This window comes from Talpa europaea, assembly GCF_964194135.1.
Source record: "Talpa europaea genome assembly, chromosome: 2".
Taxonomy (NCBI): Eukaryota; Metazoa; Chordata; class Mammalia; order Eulipotyphla; family Talpidae; genus Talpa; species Talpa europaea.
Genome location: NC_140068.1, coordinates 59,101,121 through 59,114,674, shown reverse-complemented (window position 1 = coordinate 59,114,674; position 13,554 = coordinate 59,101,121). Strand labels below are relative to the sequence as shown.

The 13,554-nt window shown below is 38.0% G+C and overlaps 1 protein-coding gene across 4 annotated transcripts in view; it reads right to left on the bottom strand.

The window, feature by feature from the left end:
* The window catches only part of RARS2 (arginyl-tRNA synthetase 2, mitochondrial), a gene marked incomplete at its 5' end in the record, with an annotated part of 51,541 nt that overhangs the window by 5,423 nt on the left and 32,564 nt on the right, over positions 1-13,554 (bottom strand). For 3 of the 4 annotated variants that reach the window (XM_084228533.1, XM_084228531.1, XM_084228530.1), the window contains 5 exons: positions 53-129; positions 2,011-2,071; positions 5,205-5,300; positions 6,925-7,031; positions 7,995-8,153. In XM_084228533.1, the coding sequence (XP_084084659.1) occupies positions 53-129; positions 2,011-2,071; positions 5,205-5,300; positions 6,925-7,031; positions 7,995-8,153 (500 nt within the window). Of the gene's footprint in view, positions 1-52; positions 130-2,006; positions 2,072-5,204; positions 5,301-6,924; positions 7,032-7,994; positions 8,154-13,554 lie in introns of all 4 variants that reach the window. The other variant, XM_084228532.1, reaches the window with a different exon arrangement.

Sequence of the window (13,554 nt, the reverse complement as noted above, 5' to 3'; positions counted from 1 at the left end):
TTTGAAATATGAATGGTTCTGAACAGGCAGTTAGGAACCATGCAGACATTACCTTTCTGCCCAGTCATAGCCCATGATCTTCAGTGTTTGGAAGACTTGCTGGAAGTGCTTTTTTTGCCCTTTATCTGTCTTTAAAAGAAAACGTATTTAAAATAACTATAAAAATAGATTGGACATGCATCAAATGAACATATTGTAGTTTTGATAAAGTCATTGTTGATTGATTTGTTTTAAGTAAACACACAAAAAGAATATTTAAGCTGAGTGCCATAAAAGAAGGAAGAGCTCAGCACTGCACTAAGTCAGGAAGAAATATGGACTTTTAATCCTCTTAGTCTATTTACATTCTTTCTCTCTCAGCTCTTTCTCCTTTTATCTCCAAGAAGGCCACAGTCAAGCTAAAAAGATAATGACAACTTCTTTTTCCTTAAGGGAAAGGGAGGTTATAAATAGGAAGGAAAGAGAAGACAATAGAATACTGCTCAGCATAAAAGGAACAAACTACAGATAAATACAACAGCTTGGGTGGAATTCAAGGACATTCATTATACTGAGTGAAAAGTTTCCATTTATATAACATTTTCAAAGAACAAATTCCTACCGATGTAGAACACAACAGTAGTTGTTACCAAGGTTGAGGATTGGGAGCAGGCGGGAGATGAGACTAAGTAGCTGTCCTAAGGAAGATTTTTTTGTGAAGAAACAGTTATGTATTCTGAATGTGGTGATAGTTAGGCACATGATAAAATTTCATAAAACCACACACAGACACCTCCATGCCCTCACATAAGTGCATATAAAAATTGGCAAAATTTAAATAAAGTCTCTGCCAATGTCTTGGTATTGACTAAGTACCATGGCTATGCAGGCTTTTATCTTTGGGGGAAGCTGGATGAAGGGTACATCGAAACTATTACTTTGAAATGTATTGTGAGTCATATGTGTTTAAAATAAAAAGTTATTTTTTAAAAAGTACATTAAGTGACCTGTACATGTTAATTTCACAATCAATTTCCTGATTTGGGTAAAATGTTTTATTATGAATATGGACTTTTTCATTTTTTTCTTTAAGTATATTTATTGGTTATCACCTTATATACATTTAAGTTGCTAAGACAGTATAACTTAGAAGTTACCACCACCAAAAAAATGATAAATTTCTAAGTAGAGTATGTAACTATGTGATAGATGTAATTATCGTAGTAACCATCTATAGTACATACATATATATTCCATTTTTATATTGCATACCTATAATTACTGTTATATGTCAAATATAGCTTAATAAAAAACTCTTAACATGGAATTCTCTATATAGTTTGACAGAATTATTTTTCCAGTTTTCCAACATGGTATTGTAACAGGGTGGTCCCCAAGAAAGGAGGAAGTTCTAGGTTCCCTGCCCCACCCAAGGGAGGGTGGAGCTGAGCAGGAAGAGGAGAAGTGGCAGAAGAGACTGAGGAGAGAAGCAGGATGGAGCCAGGAGACCTGGAGGAGGCGCATGGAGCCTAGAGACATGTGAAAAAACTGTGCTTGTCTTTTGGTCGTGGACTGGGTGACACAGATGTGGGTGAGACCCGTGGGGAGGTGACAATGGCAGCTTTTATCTTGATGTTGATTTTGCTCTTTTCCTTCTGGGCTTGTCTGGTTGTTTCTTTTCTGTGGGTCCCCACTGGAAGATGCTTTAGACTTGTGGCAGGCTTTGGGGCCTTGCTCTGGGCCGATCCCATATGGATGGAGTTTTACCCACGAGGGGATGGGTAACTTTGGGTGCTTCATTTAGAAACTAGACTCTTTGCCTTACCTGTATTGTTTCCTAGTTTTATTAAAGTTCCTTCCCATTAAAGTCTCATATGTTTTGTGTTGATGCGGCGGATGGCAGAACCCATTTAGAATAGGCAGGCTTGCGGGGCTTGGGCTGCCCCTCTCCCTGTCCTATAACAGTATCAACTTCTGTCTTTGCAGTTTCCATGAGACAAGGATCATAACCTTTTGTTCCTGATTACTTACCACATAAATCATTGTATCAAATTTGTACTTGTCCATTCGATCTATAGCAGCTGCAAGATCTCTGGAAAAATGACCATAAATCAAGAGTTACTAAGCAGATCTCAGTAGTTAACCTGTTTTACCTATTTAATGATAACAAGACCCTTCTAATTAAGACTTCCTATTACCCCACAGTCTAGGGTATAACTACCCAAACTTATATAATGTCAATACCAAACTTTGGTACAAGGCAATAATAATAAAGCACTGTGAGGACCTCCCTGGTGGCGCAAGGGGTTAAGACGCAACCTATGAAGCTATCCATAGCCACTGCGGCGCGAGTTCGATATCTGGCCAGGGAGCTGCCCACATGGCACAGCAGACCTCTCCTGACTTGCCCGCTGCTCCCCTCCACAGTGTATTTCAGTCGATCTGCCCATTCTGTTCCCCAGTCTATCTCTGGTGAGTTCTCTCACCATCTCCCACCCACCCCCCCACCTCTGACCTGTACCCAGTTCTTATATGCATAAGTAAATATCTTAAACTATCATTAAGTACAAAAGATCCAGTTTACAAACAGTATGAGATAATAAAAAAAAACAAAAACCCAGTTTAATGAAAGTTCAAGTAAGGATTAAAAAACATTGAAATTTAAAATTAAAGTTACTTCTGGTTAAAAATATATGACAGTAGTGTTGTAGAGCAACCCCGATACAAAATGGGGTGCCTGACTGTGGGTCCTTTCTCCCTAACAGTAGGATTAAAATGTTTCTAGATCTTTATTTTTTTTTTATAGAGGCATGTTTTTATTTATTATATTTGTTTGTTTGTTTTTTTGTTTATACATGCACTGGGTACAGTCAGAAGTGCGGGAGGGTGAGAGAATTCACCAGAGCCAGAGTGGGGAGCAGAGCAGGCAGAAGGACCGAAGTACACTGCTGAGGGGAGCAGCGGGTGGCAGGAGAGGTCTGCGCACAATGTGGGATCCTCCTCCGGGGCCGGGGAGCAGCCGGGGATCGAACCAGTGCCGCAGAGGCCGCGGGCAGCTTCGCAACCCAGCGCTCAACCGCTGCGCCACCGGGGAGGCCCGTTTCTAGATCTTTAGAAATGTTGGGATCAAACTGTCACAGGACCCACCCTCCTGACCTTGACCTAACACAAAGCAAGCATTCTCAGTGGAGGCAAAAATAGGCTCCTATGAGACACAGTTTTTTTTTTTTTTTTAATACAGAAAGGAAAAGGATGCAAAAAAATACATATAGGTATATATTTGTGGTATTAAAATTCAGTAAGGGTGGGTAAGTAGGAAAAATATGACTAAAGGCTTGAGAGAAGTTATAGTAATAAATATATATATTTACATAATAAATATTAATAGTATTTATATAATAAAACACTAGTATAGAAGATTATCCCCAAATGAAGTCACCAATACCAACATTATCTTTTTTGATTTGCATCAAAGCCAAAACAAATTCTTTGAGCCAATGAAAGAAAAAAAAAAGTTCTAGGTTTGGTTGTCTGAACTGAAATTTGAAAGAAGGAAGAAAAGCCAAGTCTTTTAGGCCAGGTATCTCATTTCATAAAGTAGGAACCATGGCCCAAAGAGTTTATGTTGATGGTCGTGGTCTCAGAACAAAGCAGGTCTCTAGCCCGTGCCCTTGTCAGTATTCTGTACTTTTCCTTTGTTACAATTCCTTTAACCCACGTCCTCACACATACATGTATTCTATGAGGAACCCACTGAAAGGGCAGAAACTAAGCAAGGTGAAATCTGACATTTCAACCAGTGGCCAAAAAGAACTTTTTCCCAAAGCAAAAAAATGTAAGGTAAAATCTAAACCTAACGATAACCCAAAAAATTTACTAGCTTAAGACAGTGATAGAGTAAATGATGTGGCATCTCTGTTCTGAAGGAAAACATCCCAATTTTTTATAAACATTTTTTTTAAAAGATTTATTTATTTATTTATACAAGAACCGGGGCACAGGCCAGATGAGTGGGAGGTGAGAGAATTCAGAGACAGAATGGGAAACAGAACAGGCAGATTGACGAAATACACTGCTGAGGGGAGCAGTGGGTGCGACAGGAGAGGTCTGCTGTGCCATGTGGGACCCTCGACGGCCAGCCAGGATCGAACCAGCACTGCAGAGGCTGCGGACAGCTTCATAGCGCGGTGCTCAACCACCTGCGCCACCAGGGCATGCCCATTTTTTATAAAACACTTTAATGCATACCAGAAGGTGACCACATTTTTTAATCTGACCAGCACTAATCAGCTGGCATGAAAAAATCTGTACTATATACTTTTTTCTGTACTATATTTTTTTTGTATCTAGAAAAAGAAATGTACATATCTAGGCTATTCTTGCTTCCTAGCCCAATTGTATGGAACTGATAAAGGGTAATGCCAAAAAAGTAATATCAAGTAAGAGATGAATTTCCTAAAGGAGAGTAATAGTCAAAATGGTTGCTTAAAGTTGTTTGGAACAAATGATGGTGGTTAACTATAACAAAATATCATTATGCTACAAGAGTGTTTCCTGACCCAATATAAAATCCTGGCCTTGAGATTACTATTAAGGCAGTACTTGAGTAAGGCTGGGTTTGCTTGTGTGTCTCTTTTATTGTCCTGTGTTTTCTTTCCCATTAGCTTTGTCCCAGAAGTAAATAAGAGGGCTTGGTGAGAGCAGTTCTTACAGCTAAACAGAGATTGCTCCTGTCCACTGGGGAAAGCCATGGAGATGGGTACACAAAATAGAAGCAACAGAATCTGTTTCTCTCTCAGCCTATTTTACCACAATCAGAATGAGGTCTGGTATCTGCATGCACATAAATAAGATGGTCTTTACAAAGTGGGGACACCACTGAGTCAGTGTGGTCACCTTCTAGTATACATTTCTTGCCAATGTGCAATCGCAAATTATTTAGTTGATTTTTTTTTTTTTCGTGATTTACAGAACAAGGTATTCCACTGTGGAAATCCTATGATGTTTAATTATAAACAGCTTTTTCAGTTTCTTTCCTGATGATAGTAAACCTCTCCAGGAGCTATAACTGGCAATAAACAGAAAACCAATTGTTGAATGAGCATTATAAATTAGGGTTTGACAAGTGTTGAGAATAAAATTATCTTCTTAAGCATTAATTATAGAACAAAGAACAATGAAGTCATTTGCATATTCTAATGTTGACCTTCACAGAAAATACAAACCTGGTTGCATAGAGGGAAGTCCCATCACTTCGCATTACAGTACAAAATGAGGAGGGGTCACCATTCCTAGAAAGATCCACTATACTTGTTCCTTTTCTAGAAATGCAAAGATGTAATTCTGAAGCAAAATAATGAATTATGATCTGTAAAAGTATAACTATAACATTATCTTTCACAAACTCAAGTACCAATAAACAGTGTTACCAACAAATGAAGAAAAACAAGAAGAAATATGACCATGAATCTATTAAGAGTATGATGTAATATTCGGTTATCTTAGGTTTCTAAAATCTACAGCTCAGGATACTTAGATATTTATGCACCCAGTGAAAGTGAGATTACAACTGCAGCTTAACCATGAAACATTTTTCTAATTCCAGTCATTATAATTCAATATTGGGCTAATTTTTTTTTAAAGATTTATTTATTTATACAAGTACTGGGTACAGTCAGAAACTCAGGAGGGTGAGAGAATTTACCAGAGTCAGAGTGGAGCAGAACAGACTGACTGATGAAATACACTGCTGAGGGGAGCAGCGGGTGGCAGGAAAGGTCTGCGCGCAATGCGGGACCCTCGCCCAGCAGCCGGGGATCGAACCCCTAATTTTTAACATGTCAGAAAGTGCTCTTGATTAATAAAACCATGGATTTTTATTATTTTTCCTGATTGATCAAAAATTATAATCTATATGTAGCAGGGCTTCCATGGTTGCACAAGGGGTTAATTCTCAGCACTATGAAGGTACCAGCAGCCACTGCAGCATGAGTTCAATCCCTGGCCAAGGAGGTGACCCACATGGCGCAGGACCTGACTCGCTTGCTGCTCCCCTCAGCAGTGTATTTCAGTAGATTCGCCTGTTCTGCTCCCCACTCTGTCTCTGGTGAATCCTCTCCTCCCAACACACATACACCTCTGGCCGACACCCCAGCTCTTGTATGCATAAATAAATCTTAAAAACAATCATTTTGTGGCAATCTAAAATTTTCCTTCAGGAGTATTACTGACCATGTTATAAACTACCTTCTCCATGTCTTCCTTTTAATACTTATGCTAGAAGTTGCTCTCTGACAGTATTGAAAAGTACAACTTCCAAGCAACTGGTTTGCTTCAATATTACAGCTGCCTGGTCTGCTATGACTGGTGCTATTTTTGTTTGGCTTACAGGAAATTCAAAGCTAAATCAGATATCTACCTTAAGCAAGAAAACAGAACCTTTGTGCGTGTTATATGATACTCTAACAATCATCCATTAATTCATTTTTTCTGTTCCTGCTTCCTGATTTCTTCCTCTTACCCTTTCAAAGACTTGTCATGCCATTTAATAAGCTGCCTTAACTCTTTTCAGAACAGGATGGGATTTTTTTTTTTTTAAAAAAAAAAGAAGATATAAGATCAATTGTAAGTGTAAGTGTAAGAAGATATAAGATCAATTTCCTTTTCCCCGTTAGACCATTATCAGCATGTGTGAGCTGAGGCAGGTCGCTTGTACTTTCAGTTTCCTCCCATGAAAAGAGGAGACAACATCCTTTTTCCTAACTTACCAGGATTTTGCTATGGCTGCAAAAGACAGCATGTGGGAAAATACTTTGAATAACTAAAAGCACTATAAGCAATGCAGAAAGGCTGCATACCACATTCTGTTTCACTCACTGAAAGAAAATATCAGTTCCAAATTGAAAGAAAAGCAAATAACTTTACTGAATAATAATCTGATCGTACATTGTTTTCTCCAGGAGTCCTTTATTGTCCAGCCACTTTAAGACTTCTTGAGATTTTTCACGATAAAATGATTCTCCTGAGTATTCATCAAAATGTATTCCTAGACGCTAAAGGAGTTCAGAAACAAACAAGTTACTTTAATATCCTATTATCGTCCTTGTCGACAAAGTAGAATGTGCTACAGTCTGTCACACAGATGGGGAAAAAAGACTTAAGTCATTCCTCTGCTCCCCCACACCAGTCAGGTCCTAACAATGGTATTGTGCTGCCCAATCTAGTAGCCAGGTATGTCTATGCAAACTCAAGAAAAATGAAAATTTAGTTTCTGAGTCTACTATTCATACTTTAGGCGCTCAATTTCCATCAGTCTGCTACTATTTCCAGCAGTATAAATATTAAGCAGGAAGCCATATTAGATAGCCCTGGAGTATGTGCTACATCGTGCCCTGCCACACTTCTCTACCTCCTCACTCACTGTTCTTCATCTTGCTCACTCCCTCACACCAGCAACATGACTTCTTGATTAAAACACTCCTTACCCAATACACTCACACAGCACACCTGATCTCCACTGCTTCCCTTTTTCTCCATAGCATCACCATCTATCATGTTACTGTTTAATTTGCTCTGTTGTTAATTTGTTTAATTCACTTTTATCTCCATGCTAGAATGTAAAGTCCACAAGAGAAGGACTTTTATTTTCTTTATTCGCTATTGTTTTCTAGCCCAGCTCCTAAAATGTTCATTAATTCAACAAATTTATACTCATCACATACAGGGCGAAGGAAATAAAAGACAAAATTACTTTAAAAGTAGAAGGACCGATAGAATAAGAGAAAATCCAGACTGAAATGAAGTGTCAGAATGCTACCTGGTGAATATCTCGCCTGTGAAGTTCACAGGTTTTAGGAATGTTTATAGCTCTAACTTTGAAGTCAAAAAACAATATTATAACCCCAATTTTCAACTTGACACAAATTGATTTTTAAAAACATGAGCTTAATATCCAGTAGTACCAGCCAAGAACTGTACCACACTGCAGGAGCACACAAAAGAGAGTGTATCAGTACCTTGTAAATGCGAACATATTCTTCTATGCTCAAATCCCGGAATTTTTGCCACATTGCAAGTGCTTGCTTTTCTCCCAGTTCCAATCGCTGAAAAAACTCATGTGCTGACTTTGCTATACTTTTATCCTCTGCTGCTTCTTTATTAACTTGAACATAAACCTAAAAGTGCAATAGTACATTACAGGCACTGTTATTGTCAATAAAGAAGAAAACAAAACACAATCTTAAGAATTCTCATTTAAAGATTACTCAACTGGGCCTCCCTGGTGGCGCAAAGGGTTAAGCACCGCACTGTAAAGCAATCTGCAGCCTCTGCAGCATGAGTTCGATCCCTGCCCGGCCAGGGAGCTACCCACATGGCGTGGCAGACCTCCCCTATCTTGGCCGCCGCTCCCCTCAGCAGTTTATTTCAGTCAGTGTGCCTGATCTGTTCCCCACTCTGTCTCTGATGGATCCTCTCACCACCCCACATCTCTGGCCTGTGCCCCAGCTCTTGTATGCGTAAATGAATAAATCTTTAAAAAAGAAAAAAGATTACTCAACTGCCTGCATCACAGAATATAATTCTTTATATTGCTGTGGGTCCTTAGGGAACCTAACAGACCTCCTACTCAGAGTGTTTCTAAATGCATAAAATACATCACATTACAAATAATTACATAGAAATACATTTATCCACCAAGTACCTTTACAAATTGATTTATGATGAAGTAATGGAGGAAAATACTAAATTTCTGATAGAGAAAAATTTAATTCTTCTCCCTATCCAAGTTCACAGGTTTAGGCAAAACTAGTGGGGTTTTTTCTTGTTGTTGTGTTTGTTTTTTTTTTTTTTAAAGACTGATTTATTTATGCATACAAGAACTGGGGTACAGACCAGAGGTGACGGGGTGAGAGTAATCACCAGAAACAGAGTAGAGAACAGAACAGGAGGAATTACTGAAATACACTGCTGAGGGGAGCAGCGGGCGAGTCAGGAGAGGTCTGCTGCATGTGGGTACCTCCCTGGCCAGGGATCGAACTGCTGCTGCAGTGGCTGTGGACAGCTTCGTAGGTTGTGTCTTAACCCACTGCACCACCAGGGAGGCCCTTGTTTGTGTTTTAAAGCCAAATTATTATTCCTACAACTTCTGTGAGAAAAGGTTGAAGAAAGTAGGAAGGTACAATCTGGCAAAGCAAAGACCAAATAATGAGTCAGCAGTTGTTTTAGTGAAAGATTTTAAAAGCCATACTCCAAATTATAGGAGACCGGTAAAATATTAATAGATAAGAAAGACCTTTTTGGATAGCTAGTTAATTACACTCCAGCCTGGGCTCCTGAGAGCTGTATGGAGCAACTGCTTCTGGAGAGTTTTTGTACCATCTGTTTTGCTAGTTTTAGTTCAGCATCAACTCAATGACAGAAGTGGGGTTGGGTGGTAAAGAGTTCTTTCAGCTCTAAGATTCTGCATTCATAACCCAGTTGTTAATCATTTTTCAGCCTCTAAAATGCAGTGTTAATAAATGATACTAAAACATCAACATTATAGCTCAAGTATATTTGTATGCATATGGACTATCAAGATTTTAGTAACAAGTTGTAACCTACTTCAAGGTTGAAACATGAACAATAAATTTACTAAGCTCAGATTATTTCCAGCATGAAATAAAAATTGGCAAATAAAATACAAGAAAATATGAAGTCTATAAGCTCTCACAGAAATATCAAAATATCAGGGAGCAGCATTTTGGTAGAAAGATAATTTCGCTGTAGGAAAATGCACTGGGCCAACAGTTTTATCGGTACGACCTACAAAAGATACAGGGCCCTAAACATCTGTCTCAAGATAAAAATGCCTTACCTTTCATAGATGGCTTGGGTTAATTACTGACATGACAGACTTGAATGCTCCTAAATAAAGGTTTAAACTATTTAATTTTTTTTTTCCTCTTGAAAGATTGTGCAGTTATGAGTTACCACAGCAGACCTGAGCCTGCTATCTTTTAAACATCCTGCTTGCAAGGCTGGCTCTGGTCTGACATTGGGAAGTTGGATTTTGGGAATGTTCTCACCAATCTTATTGATCAGAGCAGTTCACAGTGCCTAACCTGTTGGTATGCTTATGCTAAATACCTGCTTTCCTTCTTGGAGTTAGGAATTTGATTGCATGCTAATAAGCAGAGTGCCTGCATGATCAACCCTCAGAAGAAACCTTTGTCATGGAGGATCTAATGAGCTTTCCTGGTAGACATTTCATATATTTCACAATTTGCTGATAGAGAAATTAAGTGCATCCTGTTATGACACTACTAGGAGAGAATTCTTGAAAACCAGGGTCTAGTTTCTTTAGGACCTCGTCCTATGTGCCTTTTTCCCTTTGCTGATTTTGCATTGCATCCATTCTTTCTAACAAATCAGAGCTGTATGACTGAATGCAGAGTCCTATGGTTCCTCTTAGTCAATCACCCTACTTGGGGGTGGTCATGGGGGACCTGACACACATATCAGAAAAAATAAATTTCTATGTAGCCCTATGAGTAAGTCAAAAATAAAGCATACAATGCCCATTAGGAAAGAGGGTAAGAAAATTTTTATAAGGAACAGGAAAACAGCACAGGTGACTTACAAGAAAATACAGTGCAGATTTCCTGACTTTGGAATGACCTATATTCACTGACAACTGCTTAAAAGTTCAGCCCATAGAAGTAAAGATACACACTTAATGTGTGTGATTCAAAATCTCTATTCCACACTTGTATGCATATATTAGCAAATATAAATAAAATGTCCTTGTTTTCAGAACAGAAAAGGCTTTTAGTGCTTTTTTTAAATCTAGGATTCTAAACTCAATCAAACATTTAAACATCTAATATGCATCCAAACTATTAATAAGAAATTTTTAAGAAAAAAGCTCATCAGAATCATTTCCCTTCCTTAAAATTTAAAAATAGAATAATTAATCCCAAACCCCTTCTAAATACTTGAAGAATCTTGGCATTTCAGCATTTGTAGCTATAAACGAAAGATTAAGGAAAATCAACTGGGACTATCAAACAGAACAATAGAGCACCTTAATTAGCATTTAACAATCTGCCTGTAAACACACAGTGCAAAACTTTAATTATTATCATTCATCACTGTTCCAGAAAAGAAGTGCTTTTTCACTTCACAAAATAAATTTTACACTATGTACTTCTGATATTATAGACATGTTTTAATTTAGTTACCAGGAACCTTTTACCCATGAAAAGTATGCATTTGGAAATTTCCTTTTGAGGCATGATCTAGACACAAAGGGATGAAAATTTAAAACTTGGGTTTGATAATAAGGTGGTGTGGCTTAAGTGTTTTTGAGGATGGAAATCCAATTTTTCTTTTAGTTACTAAGATAAGATAATCACTTGTATTCCTTAAAAGAATATTAACCTTTTCATTACTTGTAGATATTGGGACAGTCAAAAAGCCATGCCATTTTATTTCTAATTAAAGTGACTAAAATAATTACAATCAAGTCTTGGGATGATCACCCCAAATGCAAAGAAGTAATTGAAAAATAAGAGTAGGAGATAATCTATTTACTCCCTCTTAATCCCTTGACTTTGATTCTAGAATACTATTAGCTATATCTGCACAGTTTAATTCCTTGGGGTAGGGTTCTAACCCCATCCCTGGTTGTCTGAAAACTGAGAGTAATTATTAAGGATGGTTAGCATAACGGGAACACTAAGGAAGGCCCTATTTATTTGTCCTCTACTCAAAAGGCATTTAAATTTTTATCTCATCTTTTTTTAGAAAACAACATATAATGAATTCATGGTTATGGCTATTGCATTTTACCTTCCACTCATCTAATATTTACATTCTATTTTTATCCTCTGTACCTATAATAAAATCCATATCTTCCACTTTAAGGATGATTAACTTTTTGTAGTTCACCACAGCCTGATAAATACACTTCTGTATTTATTATTATTATTCTGCATGCTGAAAGGCTTTTGCATATTTTAATGGATGGGATAATTACTGAGTTATTAACATGTACCCTGGTCTTGCATGGTATTTCCATCCTTATTTTAAGAACACTCAGATGACAATGAGATACTATAGATTGTCCCCAATAAGAGGGGTTTGGTGGGACAGTCAAGAACAATGTTGAAATACAGAAGCTGCCAGAAGAAAGGAAAGGAGAATTGCCTAGACTAAAGAGTTGGGGAACACTCCCAGGAAAAGCAAATACTGGTGACAGATACTCAGAAGGGTGGTGGCAGATACACAGAAGGAAAAGTTTCATCTATCCAATACACAGGGTGGCTGATCTCTATGCCTGTGGAACTGGGCTACAGCAAGGGCCTCTCAAAGTGTGTCAAAAGCAGACCTGTGAGCCTGCAAGGCCTCATGGAGGCTTGCATACTAGGCATATCTGTCAATACTGGTGTGTACCAAAGACAAGAGGCCTCTACACTTGTCCTGGGATGTACATAAGAGCCTGGGGAAGTCTGTGATTTGGGAAATGTGGAACCCCTAATAGTGACTTAAGTTGACTTATAGCTTATAATTTAAGAGCTATTTTTTGCATATAAGTGTTATAACCAGTTTAATTCATACTACCCATAAGTTTTCCTGAAAAAAGAAATGTGACCTGACTAATAAAGTACTCTTGAATTCAATTCTTTATAAATTAATAATTTTTAAGTGCATAAAATATCTTCTATGTTCTAGAATTGATTTCGACTTGAATTACTTTTTTTTTTTTTTTTAAAGATTTATTTATTTATACAAGCACTGGGTACAGTCAGAAGCGCGGGAGGGTGAGAGAATTCACCAGAGCCAGAGCGGGGAGCAGAGCAGACAGAAGGACCCAAGTACACTGCTCAGGGCAGCAGCGGGCGGCAGGAGAGGTCTGCGCGCCATGTGGGGCCCTCCTCCAGTGGCTGGGGAGCAGCCGGGGATCGAACCAGCGCTGCAAAGGCTGCGGGCAGCTTCGCAACCCAGCGCTCAACCGCTGCGCCCCCGGGGAGGCCCCTGACTTGAATTACTTTTTTTACATAAGTATGAAAAACTGTAATGAGACTCTTTAGTCAGGAAGAGCATGGTCTCTTGTTTGAGATGCAGATACTTCCTCCACATTTTTTTTAAAAGAAACATTATCACTCATTAAATCATGCTTTGATATTTCTTACTTTCTACTTATTACTTTTTTTACTATTGATATAGGGAAGCTCAGGGTCAAATCTCTCCATTAATATTATCTAGTATTACATTATCTCCTGAGTTTCTGTCTTTACTAAATGCCAATCATTACAATTACCTGAAATCCTTTTAGAAAGGGGTATGGTGAAAATAACGAAGCTGTGAGGGTCATTTTGAATTAAGAAAAAAATGTATTCTATTAATGTTAATATATCATGCTACCTTTAGAAATGCCAGTGCTAGGATACAGGGTTAATAATTCATACTTTAATGACATGATTATCTCTTATGAGAAACTCATTTCAGAGGAATTTTTAGTTCTTAAAATCCGTATTATTAGTGAGTAATATGCTACTGTAGCAAAAAAAAAATATATATATTGGGCTATGT